General features: G+C 39.9%; 1 protein-coding gene across 3 annotated transcripts in view; it reads left to right on the top strand.

The window, feature by feature from the left end:
- Nucleotides 1-1,028: 1,028 nt before the first annotated feature.
- SMARCAL1 (SWI/SNF related, matrix associated, actin dependent regulator of chromatin, subfamily a like 1) overlaps nt 1,029-22,305 on the top strand; it is a 43,563-nt gene continuing 22,286 nt past the window's right edge. For 2 of the 3 annotated variants that reach the window (XM_058195998.1, XM_058196015.1), the window contains exons 1-9: nt 1,029-1,172; nt 3,037-4,006; nt 7,421-7,471; nt 8,090-8,350; nt 8,447-8,497; nt 10,524-10,707; nt 10,815-10,965; nt 12,223-12,381; nt 14,704-14,769. In XM_058195998.1, coding sequence (XP_058051981.1) covers nt 3,070-4,006; nt 7,421-7,471; nt 8,090-8,350; nt 8,447-8,497; nt 10,524-10,707; nt 10,815-10,965; nt 12,223-12,381; nt 14,704-14,769 — 1,860 coding nt within the window. In that variant the 5' untranslated portion in view covers nt 1,029-1,172; nt 3,037-3,069. Of the gene's footprint in view, nt 1,173-1,686; nt 1,808-3,036; nt 4,007-7,420; nt 7,472-8,089; nt 8,351-8,446; nt 8,498-10,523; nt 10,708-10,814; nt 10,966-12,222; nt 12,382-14,703; nt 14,770-22,305 lie in introns of all 3 variants that reach the window. The other variant, XM_058196005.1, reaches the window with a different exon arrangement.

Raw genomic sequence — 22,305 nt, forward strand, 5'->3', positions numbered from 1 at the left:
GTTCCACAGATTTATTTAAAAATATTTAATATAGGATCATATTTTAAATACAAATGATCCTAAATGAAAGTTATAAACATCATGGTACACATGTATAATAACATTTGAGAATTTGTTGAAACATAATAATTGTTTCCTGAACATTTGTGTTCATAGTGGGAATTCACTTGGTTGAATGTTGCAGTTTCATACAGTACAGTAATTCTCTGCAGATAAAAAACAAAACAAACATCCTTGCTATGTCAGATATAAACTCTGAGTTTTCTCCGATTTGATGGGAGAAAAGAAAAGCCATCATTCTATGGATAAAACACATTCATAAAATATATATACTTGTTTTATTTCTCCTGTGCAGGATAATTCAAATACATGGATTCCTATCATATATATTGCTGACAATGCAGTATGAGCATTTTAAGTTGAAATGTGAAGGATTAGATTACTAAATGGAAGCTCACATCTCTTACTTCCTTCACTTATAAAAGTTAACTTTTTTGGGGGGAAAGGGGGGGCGAAAATTTTTGTAAAAACTTTTTCAATAAAATAAAAGTTAACTTTTATAATTAATGCCTTGTCCTTTGCGAAAAGTGATTAAGACACTTTTCATAAAATAAAACACAATGCAAAAACAAATGTTTAGGGTAAGATGCTCAAATAGGTTTTTTTGGAGTATTTCCCGCCTGTACCGGTACAATCTGTTTGTACAAATTATTTGCCCTATTCCTTGTAATTGAATAAAGGTTGTACAAAGCAAAATAAATGGACATCCAATAGGTGTTATTCCACGAATGTGGTGTAGATTAAGAATCTCAGATGTCGCTCCTTTTAATGCGACTTTTCAGCAACCAGCTTTAACCTTAGTCCTGACTTGATTTCTCTACGTATAAGGATCCCTTTCTCTCCAGGCTCGATCGGTAAACTTTATCAAGACGTGGCTCACCGTAGCGCCTGAGCTGAAATCAAACTTCATTTCCCATGATGCATTGAGGCATTTTCTCCCTGTGACGCTTTCCGTAATGGACGTCGCGGCGAGGGGTTCGGCGATTTGTGACTTTAAGGTTCTGTTGGGAATTGTAGTCAACGGCTAGTAGGACGTTCGGGAGGTGGATCCTGGAGATGGGACCATGAAGAGTTGCTGGATGTTTCTCGGCGAGCGCAGCTTCTGTTTGCTGGTGGGAAGTAGCAGCTGGATGCTGCTTAATAGCTTAAAAGGGTGGACGGGTGGGGGGAATTGGGGTCAATGCTTTAGACAGAGTCACCGGGACCCAAGCAAAGTCCAGAGTAAACCCTTAAAAGTGGACTTTTTAGAGTCTTCAATTGTTTTGCCTTCGCTTCGGTGGTCAGGATAATAAGCTGTCTTCTTGGGTACAGTTGGATTGCGCTATTTTGTGAAGCAGTGCGCTGGGATGGATGAAAATAAAGAACTTTTATTTAGACTAGGCACGGGTGCTATATTTGCATGCTGAAGTAGCGGCTCTTGAATTAAGTTTTGCAGAATAAACTATAGTTTGTGCACAACCCATAAGGCCACAGTGGCTGGTTCACCAAAGCTAAAACCAAGCAAAGTCCATTGACACTTCAAAGTGACTTGAAAGAGGAAAACTGCTTCTCACTGCTTCCCTTTGGCATGTTGGCATTGGAAGGCTTGTATTGTTTCAAAATTTCTTCTGGTTTGTTGGCTTGCAGGGTGACACCGGAGAGGTGGGGGGGAAAGATGCACTATTCCAAAGGGCTGAGCCTTGCTCAGATCACTTTAAATCGACTGAAGAACTGCTAGGTTTTGCCAGCCTTTTAAGCTTGTCATAAGGTATATTTTAATATTTACAAATACTTCAGTGTTTTGTGGCCTGGGTTGGTAATATTCCTATAAATGTTCAATTTTTGAAACACAGTTGAGATTCTTAAGAGAATATGTAGGTCAATTGTAGCAAACTTCTTATATGCCAAAATGTCAGAAGTCAAACTTGATTCTTGCCTCCTTTGGATTTGGTGTCAGTTTTTTTTTAATTCCATATTTGAAAAAAAAATGGTTGTGGCTTTCAGCCAAATTTACCTAGAGTTATCTATCTTAATTGTAATTGTAAGGGGCATTACATCAAACCATATTGTGGCTGATCTTATTTGGTGAATCCTGTTGCCAGCAGTGGAGATTCACTGGAGTATGAGAAGGGGGAGAAAGTCACAGCACAATCTGACAGGCAAGATTTGGTTATTATAGCCAATCTTAATAAAATTAATCTTAGCTTTCATGCAGGGTAGGTTTTGTGGTCTGGACTGTCTAGTGGGACTGACATTTCTTTTCTAGAATTAAGGACTCCCCCAGTCTTTAGAGGGAGAGACTTAAAATATCCTAGAGTCTTTGAAATCCCTTCAAAAATTATAGGATTGCAACTTCAATGTTTTTATTGCTGGATTCAGTTGTGATCAGTCTGGTGGCCTAGTGGTGAAGATGCTTGCTTCCCATTTGGAAGGTTGAGAGTTCAACCTGAAGTAGCAGCAGATGTTTCTCTCTCAGAATGCAAAGAGAAAATTTCTGTTGCGAACTCCACATAGGCTAGTAAACGTTCAGCTCCATTCAATCATCTGAAATCTACCTCAAATTAAGAGATTAGAGGGTCGTAAAAAGAAAAAAAAATGAATCCAGTTAAAATACAGTACTTTTCCCTCTGATTATTCATTTGTATCTATTTTACAGTTTCAATGTTTTTTCTGTTTCATACATTTTTGCAAGAATGAATGAATAAATAAATAAATGAAAAAGAAATGTGTTAAGCACCATCTCAGAAAAAGTATTTTATACTTTTATACTTTTTTTTATAGTGTTTTATAATAAAAAGGAGAGGCTACTTCTTTAAAGACGTGGCCAGCTGCATTGCCCACGTATGTTATCTATTTAATGAAGTGTGCTATTCATTTCAAAAATGTTGGTTTTATTTTATTGTGTGATGAATCACTTAATAGATGCTATAAACACATGATTAATTAAGGTTTCTCTAATTTAAAAGAACTGGTTTTTAATTGTAGTTTCATCTCCAGTTCTAGCGACTTTTGGTGAGCACCCCCCAAAAAATGTTGCCTGGACTTACTGAAGAGCAGAAAAGGAAGATTGAGGAGAACCGGCAAAAGGCTTTGGCAAGGAGAGCAGAGCGACTGGCAGCTCAGCAGGGTGGTGTTGCTATGAAGCTCTCTGACATGCAGAATGTTGATAGCTGTCAAGGAGACCTGCAGCAGCCTTTGAAGAAGCAACGCTACCACACCATCCTTGGTAACCAGCACCTCCAGGGCCCTGGCAGCCATTTGATGCAGAGAGATCCTCGGATCCGTTCTGATCACTGTAGTTCAAATCAGCAGGCAACTGTTTCATGTGGAGGCCAACAAAAAGATGATTCAGTGGACTCTAGCCCAAATTTATACAGACAATTAGATGGCACTAAGAAGCCCTCATCAGCAGTGCAAAGCTCTCTGAATAATTCTCATTGCCATTCTCCTGAGAGTTCTTGCAGACAAGGTCAGCTAATCCAATGCAATTCTGATCCATTGCAGTCACCTACGTGTGGTGCAGCAGGTCAGAATATTGGAGAACAGCATCAGACTATCTTGGATACTAATATGAACTTATACCCTGTTAAGAATGTATGTAATCAGAACAAATCTGCCAGCAGGCAGGGACTCAAACAGGCAACATGGCTGGATGCAGGTGGAACCACTGCAAAGAACTGTCCAATGCAGGCAGGTACCAGTAATCTAGATTGTGCCAAGAAGGAAGGGAATAATGCATTGCAATTTTATGGTACAAAACCCCTTTTGGTTCCTGTAAAAGGGGGCAGAGAACAAAATTTTACTGTTTCTAGGGTTTCAGGCAATGTGCCTGAGATGTCTGTACAGAAAAATCACAGAATTCTCAAAGGAAAATGTATAAACCATTCAGAAGGTCGATTCAGAGTTGAGATTGGATACAACACAGAGCTCATTGAGATATTCAGAAGCTTACCAAGCAAAAAATATGGTAAGTGTAGGTCTTATTGTTCAGTTCACTGTGTTTTTAAAGACCTTTCCAATTGAGATTGTGTTAAATATTGTAAATTATGCAGAAATAGATTTTCTATTTCTGCATATTTTTAGATTTTACCTTTTTTTTAAAAAAAAATCAAGTTTTTAGCTTGATTTTGGCTGTGGAGGCGCAGTGATTAGAATGCAGTATTGCAGGCTAATTCTGGCAACTGCCAGCAGTTCAATCCTGACCAGCTCAAGTTTGACTCAGCCTTCTATCTTTTTGAGATCAATAAAATGGGGTCCCTGATTGTTGGGGGGCAATATGCTGATTCTGTAAACCCTTAGAGTGGGCTGCAAAGCACTATGAAGCAGTATATAAGTCTAAGTGCTATTGCTACCTATGTTGAAAAGGTTCCAAAAATGGTGTATTGTTGGTGAGATAGTTTCAGGTCATATATAAACTTTAAGGGCACAAAAAACAGATTTCCTTTCCCACATACAGGTCCCCTCTTTATAGAATAGAATAGAATATAATTTTTTATTGGCCAAGTGTGATTGGACACACAAGGAATTTGTCTTGGTGCATACGATCTCGGTATACATAAAAGAAAAGATACATTCGTCAAAAATTATAAGGTATCATTTAGTCATAGGGTACAAATAAGCAATCAGGAAACAATATCAATATAAATCGTAAAGATACAAGCAACAAGGTTACAGTCATACAGTCATAAGTGGAAGGAAATGGGTGGTGGGAATGATCAGAAGATTAACAGTAATGCAGACTTAGCAACTAGTTTGACAATGTCGAGGGAATTATTTGTTTAGCAGAGTGATGGTGTTTGGGGGGAAAATAATTACAATTACAAAAAAATTATGATTACAATTGAGCCAAAAATTTCTGTTGCTAAGCAAGGCAGTTGTTAAGTGAGTTTTGCCCCATTTTACAGTCTTTCATGTCACAGTTATTAAGTGAATCCCTGCAGTTAAGTTAATAACACACGGTTGTTAAGTGAAACTGGCTTCCCCATTGACTTCGCTTGTCAGAAGGTTGCAAAAAGGGATCACAACATTGAAACCATCATAAATACATGCCAGTTGCCAAGTATCCAAATGTTAATCTTTGACCATGTGTGCTGCAACAGTCTTAAATGTGAAAAAACGACCATAGATCATTTTTTTCAGTTGTAACTTGTTACTAAACGAATTGTGGTCAGTCAAGGACTACCTGTATTGTACTCACAATCAGGTGTAGAAGAGTAGCTAAAGAAGAAAAAGCAGCTATACAATGAAGGTTGGATGATCTTGTCTGTGCAACTGTTTTAGTGGGTAAATGAGAGCACCATACAGCAGTGATGAAGAAGCCGTACCCATCAGCTTAAAACATTGGATGTAATAAAACTCTTAAATTCAGTTCCATGCTAGATTAAAGAGCATATTTCCGATTCCTTAATGGGGACGATACTCAACATCTGTGACTCCCCCATTTCAAAATGCCTATTTTATTAGTCATGTCATTGCTATTAGTTTTAATGTACAACCTTTCTATTTATTAATCTAAGTATATATCTATGCACATATTATTTCTTATTCTTGCTGACTCCTGTCTGGGGGCAAGCAGGACTATAGACTGGATTAAAGGTAAAGGTAAAGGTTCCCCTCGCACATATGTGCTAGTCATTCCCGACTCTAGGGGGCAGTGCTCATCTCTGTTTCAAAGCCGAAGAGCCAGCACTGTCCGAAGATGTCTCCGTGGTCATGTGACCGGCATGACTCAACGCCAAAGGTGCACGGAACGCTATTACCTTCCCATTAAGGGTGGTCCCTATTTTTCTACTTGCATTTTTTGCATGCTTTCAAACTGCCCCCTGGTTGGCAGAAGCTGGGACATGTAACGAGAGCTCACCCCATTACGCGGCACTAAGGATTCGAACTGCTGAACTGCCGACCTTTCGATTGACAAACTCACTGTCTTAGCCACTGAGCCACCGTGTCCCTTTTAGACTGGATTAGGAATGAAAAAAAAAAAACCATCCAAGAAGAAGTGATGGCAAATAAATTATATACTGTTGCCAAAAAAATCTACATGGACTCATGTTTGTTTATGATCATCAGGGCTTGAAGTATCTTTAGCTTTTTGGAAAGAAAAAAAATCTGTACTGTTTACCATTCTTGATATCTGTAAAAGAAGGAAAAAAATAGAATTATGTTTTTGGTGTAATAGGACAATTACAAAGAATTATGATTGGGGTGCAGAGGCCTGGGAGTACCCATCAAGAGGTAGCACTTTGACAGAGACCAGAGCTGGTATTATGATGATTCATTTACATCTCCACTAAGGAGATACATGTGTATTTCTAAGTTCAGTGGCCTTTTCTAAATGGCACTTCTACTCATAAAATTAGAGTACTCATATGATAATACATGTTGTTATTTTCAGGCATATACTGTATGTTGTCTGTGAAATAAGCTGTAAAACACTATTATATCTGATTTTTTTTACAATGGCAAGTCCTATGTGGAATTAAAAAATATTTTATTCAACTTAACTGCAACTAAAAATTCATATATAATAAAATTTAATAAAATAAGTTATCATATACAAGAGACCTTATTTATCATTATAGTCTTATATTTGGTCTTATATATATTTGATATGTCAAACATTGATTACTTTCTATGCCTTGGCACGCCGATTGTAAACTCATGTGCAAAGGACCCTCTACATTTATTCAAATAATCTCTTTACAGGGATCTCATAATAATTAGTCTCTGGCTCTGTGCAACTCTGGTACATGGTTGATCTATAAGCTATGGTGACACAGTGGTTAGAGTGTAGTACTGCAAGCTACTTCTGCTGATTGCCAGCTGCCTGTAATTTGGCAGTTCAAATCTCACCAGGCTCAAGGTTGACTCAGCCTTCCATCTTTCCGAGGTGGATAAAATGAGGACCCAGATTGTTGGGGGCAATGTGACTCTGTAAACTGTTTAGAGAAGGCTGTAGAGTACTGTGAAGCTATATATAAGTCTAAGTGCTATTGCTATTGCTATATGCACTGTACATTCTGTACAATTAAATAAGTTATCTTGATACAAGGATTTCTTATACCAGCGGTCTTATTTTTATTTTTCCTTTGAGTCAGTATTCACTCCATGTGACTACCTGAACAAGTCCATGCAGCTTTCTTGCCAAGATTTTGGAAGTGGTTTGCCCTTGCCTACTTCCTATGACACAGTGGGAGTGATTGGCATAAGATCACCCAGTGGTTTCATGTCTAAGATGGGACAAGAATTGCAGTCTTCCAATGTCTCGCCTGGTATCCTAACCAGTACACCAAATTGATCTTCTTGGTATGTTTTAGCCTTTCTAAGTATAATAGAATATTCCTGACTTCAAATTGTTTTTTTTAACTTTCTTTTATTCCAGATCCAGAAACAAGGATGTGGAATTTCAGTCTTGAAGACTATGGCCATCTTAGTAAGTAATTAGTCAGTTGGAATTCGGAAGACTTCAGCAGGTTTTGGAAAGCCTATGAGACAATTAATATTATTTGCTTAATTAGTGGTGGAAATAGTTTATATTCATACATTTATTCAAGGATACATACAAATACTTTTATCTGTAAAGGAGTTATATTCAAAGAAACATAACCATATTTCAGAGAAACAGAACCATAGTTTTGAAAAATGGATAGTTTAAAATGACTTCAACAGTTCCGTTTAACCAGTTGGAAATTTACCAGGCTTATTAAAAAAACCCAACACAACCCAGAGGTTATAGCTTAATATTTCGAAGAGGCGGCTCTGTAATATTGGAAAGCTGTAAAGTTTTACTTTTGTAAGTGCTATTCAAATCATAAAACAATGCTGAATTCAGAGGGGGGCGGATTGATTGTGATACATTTTCTTAGATTCCTCAGTGGGCACTGGTGGGCACTGATAGTAATCTCAGACCTGTTCTGTTTTTCTTCTGCATTTGAAAGTCTCTCGTGTTTTTTCTGATCCTTCTCTTTTCCATTCTTCCTGGGAGTTGAAGTTCTAATTATCTGTTTTGTCTGTCTCTTTCTCTTCTTTGAAATCTGCATTTTATCCCCAGTGGAAAGAGTAGAGCAATTTCCCTCCGTCTCTTTGACATCCCTGGAAGGAATGGAGAAAATGACTAGGGGTGGAGAACCATCTTCTGCTGGTCGAAATTCTCAGCTGAGATCCCTCTTGAAGACATGTACCGGCTGGCAGAAACCATCAGCAACCCTCAAAGGAAGATGTGTTCTGATTTCCTATTCTCGCTTTGAAGTAGATATTGGCTATGCTGCCAACATCGTAGGAGTGTTCAAGCAAGTGAATTCCAGGATTTATGGTGATTTCTCATGGTTTTTGTTTCATTTTATTGCTTTGAAGCCTGATGTTTGTTCATTCCTATTCTTACCCAAATTCTTTACTATGATCCTTGCAGATATGAAGACCAGAAAATGGAATTTCTTACTGGAGGATTACCTAAGACTAAGTAAGAAATGTTCTCTTCTTAGTGTCCGCATATTTTGGAAAGATTTGTTTTATTTTATTGATTAAAAAGACATATGTAGCCACCCATCTAATGTACCATAACTCTGGTCAGCTCACAAAACACTCACAAAATACACTTCTTAGCATTTGCCTCCAAAGTAGAGATAACTGACACAGTAATGCATTTTGTTGGAATTCTCTGATTCTTTAACTGAAAAAAGATTGCTTAAAGCTTTCATATGATGGCACTAGAAGCAATTACTATGATTGACAGATTAATTTTTAAAAACTACTTTTTATAACATAGGAGTCCTGTGTAGGAAGACTTTGATGGGGATATTTTGACTAAATTTTATTCCAAAGACTTTCCAAAGTTTATTCTGTTTTATTCTTTAGTTCAGTTTGAAGGGAGGCTGTGCATCACCTTGAAACATGTCTTGAAAACAATGCAGTTGTCTGCCAAAGTTGGCACAGTTGCTAATGAGTCTTCTGCTTCTATGTGGGCTGACTGGAAGGACACCATTGCAGAGGTCTTGAGAGGTGATCTTCTAGAGCAGTCAAGCTGCTGAACTTGAAATATGCCAGCTATTGCTTTGGTGTGGAAGAGAACACAACGCAATGTTGAGGCTCTCCTTGTTTTCTTGAAAAGGTTATCTACCCAATTATTTAGAATTAGTTCAAATCCAATGTGCACTTTGCTTTCGCTGCTGTGTTTAAGGAAGGAACTACATGAACATCATACATTTAAGCAAGCAGTTTTCTTTGTGGCTAGGGATGTGAGTATGGAAAATTGGTTCAGTATCTTTTGGTTGTTTCAATGCATTGTCTTGGATATGTTTCATCCTTTTACTATGAGTATCTCATCTCTCTCTCTCTCTCTTTCTTTCCATCCATCCATCCACTCCCTCTCTCTCCCTCTCCCTCCCTCCCTCCCTCCCTCCCTCCCTCCCTCCCTCCTGTCTCTATATTCAGCTGTGCACATTTAGCTATTACCTAAATTGCTTCGTTGTATTAAGATAAAAGATCATTCGGAAGAAGAAATAAAGCATCTCCTGAATGAATCACTCCAGCTACTGAGACATTCTAATTTCCTCCTCTTTTTCAAAGCAGTAAAACGAGAGTAATAGCTGCAGTTTGCCAGCATATAATTCTAATGTGTGGCTTTCTGAGCAGCATAACCCTATGGGGTCTCTGTTTCAGCAGAGACAGCCTATTTGTCTTGTTAGTATAATATAGATCCGTGGTGGTGAACCTATGGCACGCAGTGCCCTCTCTGTGGGCACGCAAGCCGTTGCCCCAGTTTAGGTCTGCCACGTATGCGCATGTGCCTCCTGCCAGCCAGCTGGTCTTCAGGTCTCTGCCGTGCATCGGGGGGGGGAATGTGCGCACATGCGCGTGAGGTGTGTGCGCATTGCATTTTGGGGATTTGGGTGCGCGTTTTGGGCACTTGGTCCGTAAAAGGTTAGCCATCACTGGTATAGATCAAAACAAAGGAAGCATACTTAATGCTTAGCATATGTATCCTACAATTACAAATATGCTAGTAAATCTTTTGATATATTTATGTGATTTTGAAATAAAGGATTTTGTCTGGATAGTAGGAGGTCTAATCTGGCTCCTTTGGAGAAATAAACAGCCTGCAGTTTATTTAAAAGTAAAAGTAAATTGCTAGAATTAGGTCTTGACATAAAATAATGCTTGGATTTTGGTATCTTTCTGGCGAATTGTGTTTGCCTCCTTATTTTTAGCTACCCTGCTGAAGTTAGGAATATTATTCATGAAATAATTTGAGGTGGTTTGGAATCCTTTCTTAATTGGGTATTCACTTACACCTATACACTTATACTTCTCTCTCACACACACCAGTTTCTAGGAATTGAAGTGAACAGGCATAATCTTTGTGCTGATTTTCAGTTCATAAATTATAACAGATTAAAGGTTGTTAGCTGACCAGAGTTGATATATAAGATGGGTGACTATATAGATTTTCTAAATCGGCTAATCTGTTCTATCTATATTGTTTCCAGTGGAACTAGTAAAGAGCCTTCTGGATGTTCAGCTGGAACCACTGCCCAAGTCAGTAATAATGGCTTTTGTGACACAGTTTGAGAAATCTCTCTCAAAAGCAGCAGATCCCCTGGAAGCAGACCTCGTAGGAGTGGATCCTAAACTTGTGACGGGCCTTCTGCCATTTCAGAGAGAAGGTGTAGAGTGAGTTAAATCCTCAGTTCTCTTGAGACAGCACAACCTTTGCTGGACATGTTGGCCCTGACAGACTTATAAGCACCAGCATTGCCTTTTTGTTTTATCTCCTACAGTTTTGCTATCTCCAGGGAAGGTCGTTTGCTCCTTGCAGACGACATGGGCTTAGGGAAAACTATCCAGGCAATCTGCATCGCTGCCTATTATCGAAAAGAGTGGCCCTTGCTGGTGGTGGCTCCTTCTTCAGTGAGATATACATGGGCTGAGGTAATTTTTTTATCTGCAGAGCTTTGCTGATCAGCAGTGCTTAGCTTCTATATTCTGAAAGATGGGATTTTTTTCACTGGCCTCAAATCTGATAAAACCATAGGAAAGTGCTATCCTTGAAGACTGTTGCTTTATTGCTGTTTTGTTTTCATTAATTATTTGAAAAGGGCAGTAATTTTATTTTGGGTTTTCGGAATAGATGTCTGAAAAGTAAGGGGAAATTATTTCACCTTTTAGGGTACATTTTAAGAGCAGTTCATGTTTTTTTGTTTTTGTTTTGTTTATCCTTGGCCTTTCCATTCTTCATTTTGGACTCACCTGCTTTTAGAAGAGTGACCTGAAAAATGTTACATGTTATAGAAGCTGTGTGGTTAGAATGTAGTATTGCAGGCTAACTTGGCCCACTGCCAGGAATTCGATCCTGCCTGGCTCAAGGTTGACTCAGCCTTCCATCCTTCCGAGGTCGATAAAATAAGAATTTAGATTGTTGGGGGCAATAAGCTGACATTTGTAAACCGCTCAGGACTGTAAAGCACTATGAAGCGGTACATAAATCTTAGTGCTAAGTTTCATACCCCTGGCTTATGGCTTATTGTGTGTAAATAAGACCACTGTGATTTGTGCAACAAATCATGATTAAAACAAACTATTGTTATGGAAACCATCCTTAACAAGTTGAACATTTTGGATGGAACGCCTTGTGGCAATCGGGGTGCCTGCCACACCCTTTCAACCCCGATGCAGATTGGGCCATTTCTGTGAAAATATCTGCATTGTAAGCATCTTATGATGCGATATTTTAAGGTGGGTGGGAAAAACAATTATTTCTAGGTGGGTGGGAAAAACAAGAAGCGAAGTCTCAAAATTAGCTTACCACCTGAAAAGTAATGGAATTGTATTATTATTTTTAAATTTTGCTGTTTTCAATTCCACATTTATATTTTGACTAGGTTCAGGTATTTTTTTATTTATTTTATTTATATACATAAGAAAATTTATATGGCGGCCCAACTCACTCTTAGTGACTCCAGGCAGCTTACAAAGATAAAAACCTAACGTAAAAAGCAATAAAAAGCAATGATCGCTGTATGAGGCAAGGTAAATACAGTTACGAATTGCACAGCCATTTGTAGGCTTAAAAGTGAGCTATATAAATTATAACAAGTATTTTTTTAAATTAGCTATAATCTTTAAGCTATCCAGATGAAAAAAAAATATATATTTTCTTTGCCTTTATTTTTCCCCCTACTTCTTTAGGCTTTCTATAGATGGCTTCCTTCTCTCAGCCCAGACACCGTCAGAGTCATAACAACAAGCAAAGACCAAGTCTCGGCAAAACCGATTAACATTGTCAGTTTTGACCTTCTCAGCAAAATTGAGAAGCAGTTCAAAACCACCTTCCAAGTTGTGATTGTTGTAAGTGGCCTTCAGGAGGTGACCTAATTTTGGTGGACTGTTATAGATAGAGGTGGGAAACCAGTTTCAGCATAATGGAAATAACATGCAGTTGTTTCCTATGCATAATCAGGATTTAAAACTTGTCTCAGCTGTCGGCCTGACAGGATAACTCACCTGCAAGCTAATATTTGCATAGAATACATTAATGTTTTAGGTTAAGATTCGTAATTGTAATTTCAGTTGAACAATCGTGACATACGGCTTGAATTTATTGCTGAAAAAATAACTGTAAGCAACTCTTTTTGTATCTTTAGAAATTAAAAAAAAAAAAAATCTGTAGACCAGGGGTGTCAAACTGGCTGCCCACGGCCACGTCACAAGCAGACCAAAGCCACCCCAGTTCTGCGAAGGGAAAAAACTCGGAGATATGTCACGTGACAGCAACATGATGCGGCGAGTTTTACACCCATGCTCTAGTCCAGGGGTCTCCAACCTTGGTAACTTCACGACTTGTGGACTTCAACTCCCAGAATTCCTCAGCCAGCGGATGCACATGCGCTGGCTGAGGGATTCTGGGAGTAGAAGTCCACAAGTTTTAAAGTTGCCAAGAGGAGACCCTTGGACTAATCTACTGTAGATAGTAGATAGTCTACTGTAGATAGTCTACTGAACTCTGTTCTTGCAATTGTTGACCTTGCATGTTAGAAGTGTGTCCTGATCCTCACAAGATGTGCACAGGAATTATTCTGTCTTACAATCAAATCATGACTTCTTAGAAACTGACTGCTTTCCCTTGGTCAGTAGCTTCATGTTAATACAGAATAAATATAGGTAGTCTCCAATGGTAGTTGTGACTGGGAACTCCGTTGCTAAGCGACATGGTCATAAAATGTGACATCACTTTATCTGCGGTAGCAGTGCTTAGAGTGCAGTACTTGCAGGCTACTTCTGCTGATCACCGGCTGCCAGCAGTTTGGCAGATCGAATCTCACCAGGCTCAAGGTTGACTCAGCCTTCCATCCTTCCGAGGTGGGTAAAATGAGGACCCAGATTGTTGGGGGTAATATGCTGACTCTGTAAATCGCTTCGAGAGGGCTGTAAAGCACTATGAAGCGATATATAAGTGCTGTTGCTATTGCTATCACATGATCACACCAACTTATGGCGTCAGTTACAGCGATCCACGTTGCAGTCGTTAATCTTGTACGGTTTATTAGGCACAACTTTACACGATCACTATTTGCAGCTTCCTATTGGCCTCCCCCTTGTCTTCGCCTGTTGGAAGCCACCAGTGAAAGTCGGTAAATAGTGATCACATGATCGCAGAACACTGTGGCCATCATCATTTCAGGATGGTTGCCAAGCGCTCAAATCATGATCACGTGACGATCACGTAACATCAACTTTGAGAACTGGCCCTCCTCCTCCTCCTCCAGCTCTGTTAATAACATTGAACAGTCACTGGGTGAATAATTGTTAACCAAGGATTACATGTAATTAGGGCAACATATGAATCCCTCATGTAAACAAATATGGTTTAGTGATGTTCCTCATTGACTCTCTTGCAGAGTTCTGAGTTTGTCTTTCATTGTGAAATAGCCCCCATGGAGTGTTCTGCTCCGCCATTTTTGTCTTCAATCCTCCCTCTGCTGGTGACTGTTATTTGCATAATCTTATCACTAATCAAACTGGAGAAAGCAGCGACTTAGAATTGAAGGGGGGCCTATTATCCTTTCTCTGCATGGCTGCTTACTTGCTGAAATGCAGACAAGATGAGTACACTTCTTCCAGAGACATTTCCAATTTCCTCCTTGTCCTGAAGCCCCATCTCCTAACAGCACTCAGGAGAGAGTTCATTACCGAAAGGGAGCTCTCAAATGGTAGGTTATTATCTACCTGGTGAGCCTTTAACAGCAAACCAGTTGGTTCCTAATTAGATTTCCTCCTTTGTGATATTTCTCATTAACCCCTTCATTTGGAAAGGTTGGTATAGTAGGGGGACTGACAGTTATCTGCATATAAGATGAGGTCTTGTGATAACAAAAGAATAGTAACTGTTTAGAAAGGTTTTCCTTCCACTTCCCTTGTATGCCTGGCTGCGATTGTTGATTGGAAAACACAGACTTGGGTGATTGTTATCAATAATTTACATTTCCAATAAATAACCTTGTGTTGTGTCGGTTTGTCATTCAGCATATTGCTAGGCATTGAGATTGATCTATTTCTGAGCTCAAAACAGGACAGCGCATAAAATACTTCAGGGCTATTTATTCAAAACCAGGCCCCAAAGCAATTTTCCTACTGTTCAGAATTTATTGTGTTTCCGTTTCTCAATTTCAGGATGAATCCCATTTTCTTAAGAACGGTAAAACGGCTCGATGTCGGACTGCAATGCCTCTCTTAAAGGTGAGTGTACGAATTGTGAATGTAGAGACTGTTAGGCCTTGTGTGTGTGTGTGTGTGTGTGTGTGTGTGTACATGTACTGGTTAGAAACTTATGAGAAAGTTATAGATATTAAAGAGCAACAATACAGAGGCAACTCAAGAGTTAGAGTTTAAACATCCTCCTGAAGAATATACTGAAATGGCCTTGACTCTAAAGCCTTCCCTCATCATACTTTTTCCCCGTGAACTAACGTAAGTTGGACAGCAGATTTGCTGGCATTGGATTGCATCTCATTTAGATGAAAAAGAAAAAATATTTAATTATCAAGTTCTGAGATATGAAAAGCGATTTTAGATACTGAAAAATTCCTGGACAAACAGTCAATCACCAAGCTGTGTTTTTAAGTAAAATTAACTTGAATAATAATGATCCATCAGTATTGGTTATCTTAGTCACTAACAAAGCTAGCCCATCTTATCTGGATTTTGAAGCTAAGGTGGGTTGGATTTGGCTATTTGCATAGAAGCCTACTCAGAGCTTGTCGTCTAGATTGAAATGTTTTTTTTGATTTCTCAGGAGGAAAAAGTGCCAAGAAAATGGCACAGTTGTGTCTACGTAGTCAGCAGAAATTAAATTTGACTTGAGAGGGTCTTTATTTTTTCCTCTTTATTTTTTTATAAATATTGATATGCTAATATTCACAAAGTTAGTATTCACCAATTAAAATGAAAACACCAAGTTCCTCTTTTAGGAATATTTAACGTGGGCCTTGTAAGTATTAAAAGTAATGTGAAAATGATGACATGTAATCAAAACTTGATTAAAAAGCAAGGTTGAAGTTTCAAATTGAAACTGTTGAAGAGCAGATACGAAAATTGCATTGGGGAAAGGAAAATTGGCACCATTTCAGCATTAAAAGTTTATCTTAACTTCAGGATCTGTTACACATTGATAGCTTCTTAAGATAAAGTGGTTTTTTTTTACCATCCATTTTAAATATAATTTGCTAAGGAAAGGGCTTTTGAGCAGTGATATATAGACACTTCAAATAGGCCCATGTATAAAACATGGGCCCAAAGTCTAAAGTTCCATAAGTTTCAAAAGCAATTATGAACAGAAATATTCTTGGTATATCCACTGTAGATTTCTCAATCATCCACGATAAAGTATTGATGCTCCCTTGCTAAAGATTTAGGCAGCTATATGAAAGTTATGAATGTATAATATAGTCTCCTGAGTTGGTTTCATATCCCAAATTGGAATATGAATCAAAAACAGTTGGAATTGGACAAGATCCAAATTGAATAAAATAAATAAATGCACTCTCATCATTGAAAATACAACTTGCATAGTTTGGGCTGGCAACAGCCCAAATGCTCTAAAGTGCACATCTAGGCCATGCATAGATTATCTACCTACTTTTCCATCTTTGGAACAGTTACTATCAAAAGTAATTATGTAGCTTCCAGATCATCTAGATCAGGGGTGTCAAACTCGCATCGTCATGGCGGCGTCACGTGATGTATCAGGACTTTTCTCTCCTTCGCTAAACTGGGTGGGGGCAGAGTCAGCACAACACATCCAGCCTGCGGGCCGTGAATTTGACACTCCTGATCTAGATTCAGAGTTTATCTCCTCTACTTCTGTATCCTGTTTTATTTTATTTATTTCAAGACTTACAATATTTGGCCTCCCAAATCACAAAAAAACAAACTCTTGGTAGAATACAACAATAAAAACAAATTATTGTATCTCAACAACAATAACAAAACATATTGGGGGAGGGAGCAATATGCACCAGCATGTGATATCATTCATCATCATTACTTTTAATGGCAATTTACAACAGGATATCCAAAATATTTTTTCTGTGTGTTCAACCTTTCTATAACTGACTTTTTCTGTAGTGTGTTTAAGTTGCTTTGTTACGTAGAGGAATTGACTGATTGCCCTTTGTTCATAATTCAACTCAATCCTAACAAATACACCTACTCAAGATTCTTCTCTGGATGCAGTGATCCTTTTTGGATGTAATCTGTTTAATGACATATCTAAAGCCAATATATTGACTTCCTCCTTTGTTCCTAGGACAAAGTACAAAATAGACCAGTGGAATATAGAATTCTATTGCATTGGTGGCTAGAGGTGGTAGAAGTTCCAAAATTCTTACTCTGTAATCATTTATCATTGAGCTATAAACATGTGAGTTGGATTACCTAGACAGTGGTGATGAGTATGGAACGTGAGTTTAATGAATTACAAGTCCCAAAATTTTCAATGGCAAACAATGAATGAAATTTGTATGAAGATGCATATTAATGAAACATTAAGTTTTATTTTTAATGCTGTAATGCCATATTATGCAACTTTCCAGTGTATAATGACTAGAATAGAATAAAATAACAGATTTGGAAGGTCTTCTAGTCCAACCCCCTGCCCAGGCAGGAAACCCTACACCACTTCAGACAAATGATTATCCAACATCTTCTTAAAAAATTCTAGTGTTGGAGCATTCACAACTTCTGCAGGCAAGTTGTTCCACTGATTAATTGTTCTAACTGTCAGGAAATTTCTCCTTAGTTCTAAGTTGCTTCTCTCCTTGATTAGTTTCCACCCATTGTTTCTTGTTTTACCCTTCTGCTTTGGAGAATAGTTTGACTCTCTCTTCTTTATGGCACCCACTGAGATATTGGAACACTGCTATCATGTCTCCCCTAGTCTTTCTTTTCATTAAACTAGACATACCCAGTTCCTGCAACTGTTCTTCATATGTTTTAGCCTCCAGACCCCTAATCAGTGATGGGATTCAAGTAATTTAACAACCGGTTCTCTGCCCTATTGATTTCTTATAACAACCAGTTTGCCAAACTGCTCAGAAAGTTAACAACTGGTTCTCCCGAAGTGGTGCGAACTGGCTGAATCCAACCACTGCCCCTAATCATCTTTGTTGCTCTTCTCTGCACTCTTTCTAGAGTCTCAACATCTTTTTTACATCGTGGTGACCAAAACTGAATGCAGTATTCCAAGTGTGGCCTTACCAAGGCATTATAAAGTAGTATTAACACTTCATGTGATCTTGATTCTATTCCCCTGTTTATGCAGCCCAGAACTGTGTTGGCTTTTTTGGCAGCTGCTGCACACTGCTGGCTCATATCTAAATGGTTGTCCACTAGGACTCCAAGATTCCTATCACAGTTACTACTATTGAGCAAGGTACCATACATACTGTACCTGTGCATTTTGTTTTTCTTGCCTAAATGTAGAATCTTACTTTTTTCCCTGTTGAATTTCATTTTGTTAGATAGTGCCCAGTGTTCTAGTCTGTCAAGATCCTTCTGTATCTTGAGCCTATCTTCTGGAATGTTGGCTATTCCTGCCAGCTTGGTGTCATCTGCAAATTAAATGAGTTCCCCTTCTATCCCCTCATCCAAGTCATTGATGAAGAGTACTGGGCCTAAAACAGAGCCTTGGGGTACCCCACTGAGTGCAGTTGGTCAGCCAGTTACAAATCTATCTGGTGGTGGTGCTGTCTAACCCACATTTTTCTATTTTATCTAGTAGTAAATTATGGTCTACTTTATCAAATGCTTTACTGAAGTCCAAGTAAATTATATCGATAGTATTCCTTTGGTCCATTAATTTTGTCACTTTGTCAAAAAATGCAATAAGATTAGTCTGCCATGATCTGTTTTTGACAAACCCATGTTGGCTTTTGGTTATTGCTTTGTTTGCTTCTAGGTGTTTGGTGATTCATTGCTTGATTATCTTTTCCAGAATCTTCTCTGGTATTGAGGTCAGGCTGATAGGTCTGTAGTTTCCTGGATCTATTTTTTTCTTCCTTAACATCCATCCACTGAAATACAGGAAACAATAGCTATTGATTTAGTTTTTCTCCACATGTGTAATGGCAATGGCTTTGGAAAATATAAACCCCGTGTGCTCTATGCAATTATAGAAAGAGTGTTAATATGGTTTCTGAAGTGTGTGTGCAGCATTGGTTTACCTCTGAAAGTATTGTAAGAGCTACTGTGAATCTGATTTTTGTTTGTGTGTGAGCTTTAAGAAGTATTCTTTACTAGTCTGGAAACCTGAGAACTTAATGCTCAGTTTTATCTATCACAATACCATTCACAGTTATTGGATAATTAAGGCTTTAAAATTTTTAAGGACAGATTTTGTCAGAATATTTTTTTAGCTAGTGTATTCATCTACTCCTCATGGCTTTCTTTTTTTCTTACCTACAGTTAAGTGCTCACTCATATACTTTTATATACTCTCAATACTCTTTATTCTGTTTAAAGTTAATGTTGCTGTCGAAAATCAAAGGATAGCTATTTTTGCATCCTTTCAGTTTCAGGTTGAATTTGGATGCTTCATGATGATGATGGGACACACAATAATAGATTTTGGATTCTAACCTTGGGCTTCTTTCAAAGTTAACACTGTAGCTTTTCATCTATTTTCTTTTTATGACAGGAATGAAAACCAGATCCAGTCTCCCAATTAGTCTTTCTTTTAAGAAGAGTTTCCGTATTAAAATCGTTATCAGCTGTTTCCATGTGTCAGTTAGAACACCCTTGACTTTAAATGCCAAGCAGCTGATTAAGGCAGGAGAGATTGGCATCTGGAAGATGGCTGTAATTGTAGCTCCAGTACAATATGGATTTGAATAATCACCATGGTGCAAAGCACAGCAAATAGCATAGTAACCACAGGCTATGGAATTTTTTAAAACCCCCAGTAAATCACTGCATAGAGATAGGGCACTTTTGCACCTTCAGTGGTTTTACTTTTTAAAATGTTCTTCTTATGCGCTTCATTTAGTCCTTTCACTGTAGGTTGTTAGATAAGTTATGTGAAAATAAGATATCCTAGCATTTATGTAATCTCTTACCACTAATATTATAGCCAACCTATTTGCAAAACAGGTTCAAAAACAAAAGATTCTATCCATTTCTGATATTTAATTTTTGCTGTTGATTTATGTAGCTTAAAATTTCCCCTGAGTTGTTCTTTCAGTGCAATATATGCCATCACCTGCTGCAGCGGCTGCCTTATTTCAATATAAATGAGATAAGCAATGAGGAACTTTGTAAGTGCTTTGGACTTCAGTTACCAGCATTTGTGATTAGCCTGGTTGCAGGAGAGAGTTGCAAACTAAGATACCAAAAAGTCACCATGTTGTTTCCCCCTCCCTAGGACAAGTAGATCAGGTTTTTTATATATATATATATATATAATAGTCTTTTATATTTGTTGTTGTTAGTTGTGAAGTCATGTCCGACATCGCAACCCCATGGACAACGTTCTTTCAGGCTTTCCTGTTCTCTACCATCCTCTGGAGTCCATTTAAGGTCATGCCGACTGCTTCAATGACTCCATCCAGCCACCTCGTTCTCTGTTGTCCCCTTCTTTTTTTGCCCTCAATCTTTCCCAGCATTAGGCTCTTCTCCAGTGAGTCCTTCTTTCTCATTAGGTGGCCAAAGTATTTCAATTTCATCTTCAGGATCTGGCCTTCTAAAGAGCAGTCAGGGTTGATCTCCTCTAGGACTGACTTGTTTGTTCGCCTTGCAGTCCAAGGGACTCGCAGGAGTCTTCTCCAGCACCAGAGTTCAAAGGCCTCAGTTCTTTGGCGCTCAGCCTTTCTTATGGTCCAACCTTCACAGCCATACATTGCAACTGGGAAAACCATAGTGTTCTGTTTCCCTTCCCCCAATACTCCCAGCAAAGAGTCCGTCAGAGGCCTTCCTTTTTTTTTCCCTTTTATTTACATAGATACATGTCCTGGCCACGTCTACCCACGGGCCTGCCAAGTTTCTGGAGATAACGAGGAAATTATAGATAAGGCCAGAATTACTCACGAATATATTCTTCCCTCCATGAATTAGCTTGCGCCAAATTCATTGCTTTGTCCGAGACAAAAAACCAGGAAGTCCCGCCTCCTATTTATAGTCTCTGCAGATGTCACTGCATGACAATTATGACTTGGCTTTGTCCCAACTCTTCCGCTGCTGCGCACGTCGATCAAGCCTTCGTAATCTTGCGTCCCTCCAAAACTGTTCTTGGGGCGTTGCCAAATCAGAAGAAGGCCGGGAGAATCAGGCCTTGCCGGCCCCTCCCTTTGAGTGGGTGCCAGGAGGAGAGGGCTCAAGAGAAGCAGGGCTTGCCAGGTCTTCTCCTCATTTTCTGAATCATCCGAGTCCAGGAGTCTGGGTCCAGGAACCTGGGTCACAACACTATCCTCACCGCAGGGCCCTTCCCCGGGCTGACGATCGGGATGCGGTCGGGCTGGGTTCTGCTCATGGAAGGCCTGCACCAGGTCAGGGGCATGAGCGTCGGAGGCATCTACCCAGGAGAAATCAGTCCCGTATCCCTTCCACGCGATCAAATATTGGAAGCGACCCTTTAGCCAGCGAGAGTCTCGTCGCTGTGGACTTCGTATTCCTCCGACCCGTCCTCGGCGACAGTGACGGGTGCTGTTGGGCACCGAAGGGGACTCGGTGTGGCCTCAGGAACCAGAAGGGACCGGTGAAAACGGGTGGATCCGCATGGATCGTGGCAGGGTCAGTCGGTAGGCTACCGGGTTGATGACTGCCTCGACAGGGAACGGGCCGATGAATCGGTGGTCCAACTTCTTTACCGGCGGTCGGACGGGAGGTGTTTGGTGAGAGCCACACCGGTCTCCAACTGCCAGCGGGCGTTGCCCGTCGGGAGCGGTCAGCGGACCGTTTGTAGTCCTCCTTTGCCCGATTCAGCTGCTGACGTACCAACTGTTGGACCGCATGCAATTCCGTCAGGAAGGTCTGCGTTTCGGGAACAGGAGAGTCCGGTGGTGCCAGAGGGAATGGTACCCCACATTGGCAAAGAACGGGGTCATCTGAGTAGAGGTGTGCTGAGAGTTGTTAAAAGCAAACTCCGCCAGAGACAGGTAGTCGGCCCAGTTGTCCTGTTGCTGGTTGATGAAGCAACGGAGATACTGTTCCAGTATACCGATGACCTTCTCTGTACCCCCGTCGGTCTCCGGATGGTGCGATGACGACAGACATACCTGCACCTCCAACGCGGCCATCAGGCTCTTCCAGAAGCGGGCTGTGAACTGAACTCCGCGGTCCGAAACCACCCTGTCCGGTAGACCATGGAGGCGGAAGATGTGCTGCAGAAAGAGACGGGCCGTTTTTGCGGCTGTGGGCAGTCCGCGGCATGGGATGAAGTGTGCCATCTTGGTGAGCATGTCCACCACCACCAGCACCGTGGTGAACCCAGAGGACGGCGGCAGGTCTGCCAGGAAATCCATAGAGATCGCCCCCCAGGGTCTGTCGGTTGTCGGCAAGGGTTGGAGGAGCCCAGGAGGGGCCCCCGTGGCGGTCTTGGCTTGCCGGCACGGTACGCAGGATGTCACGTAGGCATGTATATCATGCCGCACTCGGGGCCACCAAAGGTCCGTGTCACCAGGTGGAGGGTCTTGAAGAACCCAAAATGTCCTGCTGCAGGGTTGTCGTGGCACTGGGTCATGACGAGGACTCGGAGTGGTCCTGTGGGCACATATAATCGCCCAA

This window comes from Ahaetulla prasina, chromosome 1 (assembly GCF_028640845.1).
Source record: "Ahaetulla prasina isolate Xishuangbanna chromosome 1, ASM2864084v1, whole genome shotgun sequence".
In the NCBI taxonomy this organism is placed as follows: domain Eukaryota; kingdom Metazoa; phylum Chordata; class Lepidosauria; order Squamata; family Colubridae; genus Ahaetulla; species Ahaetulla prasina.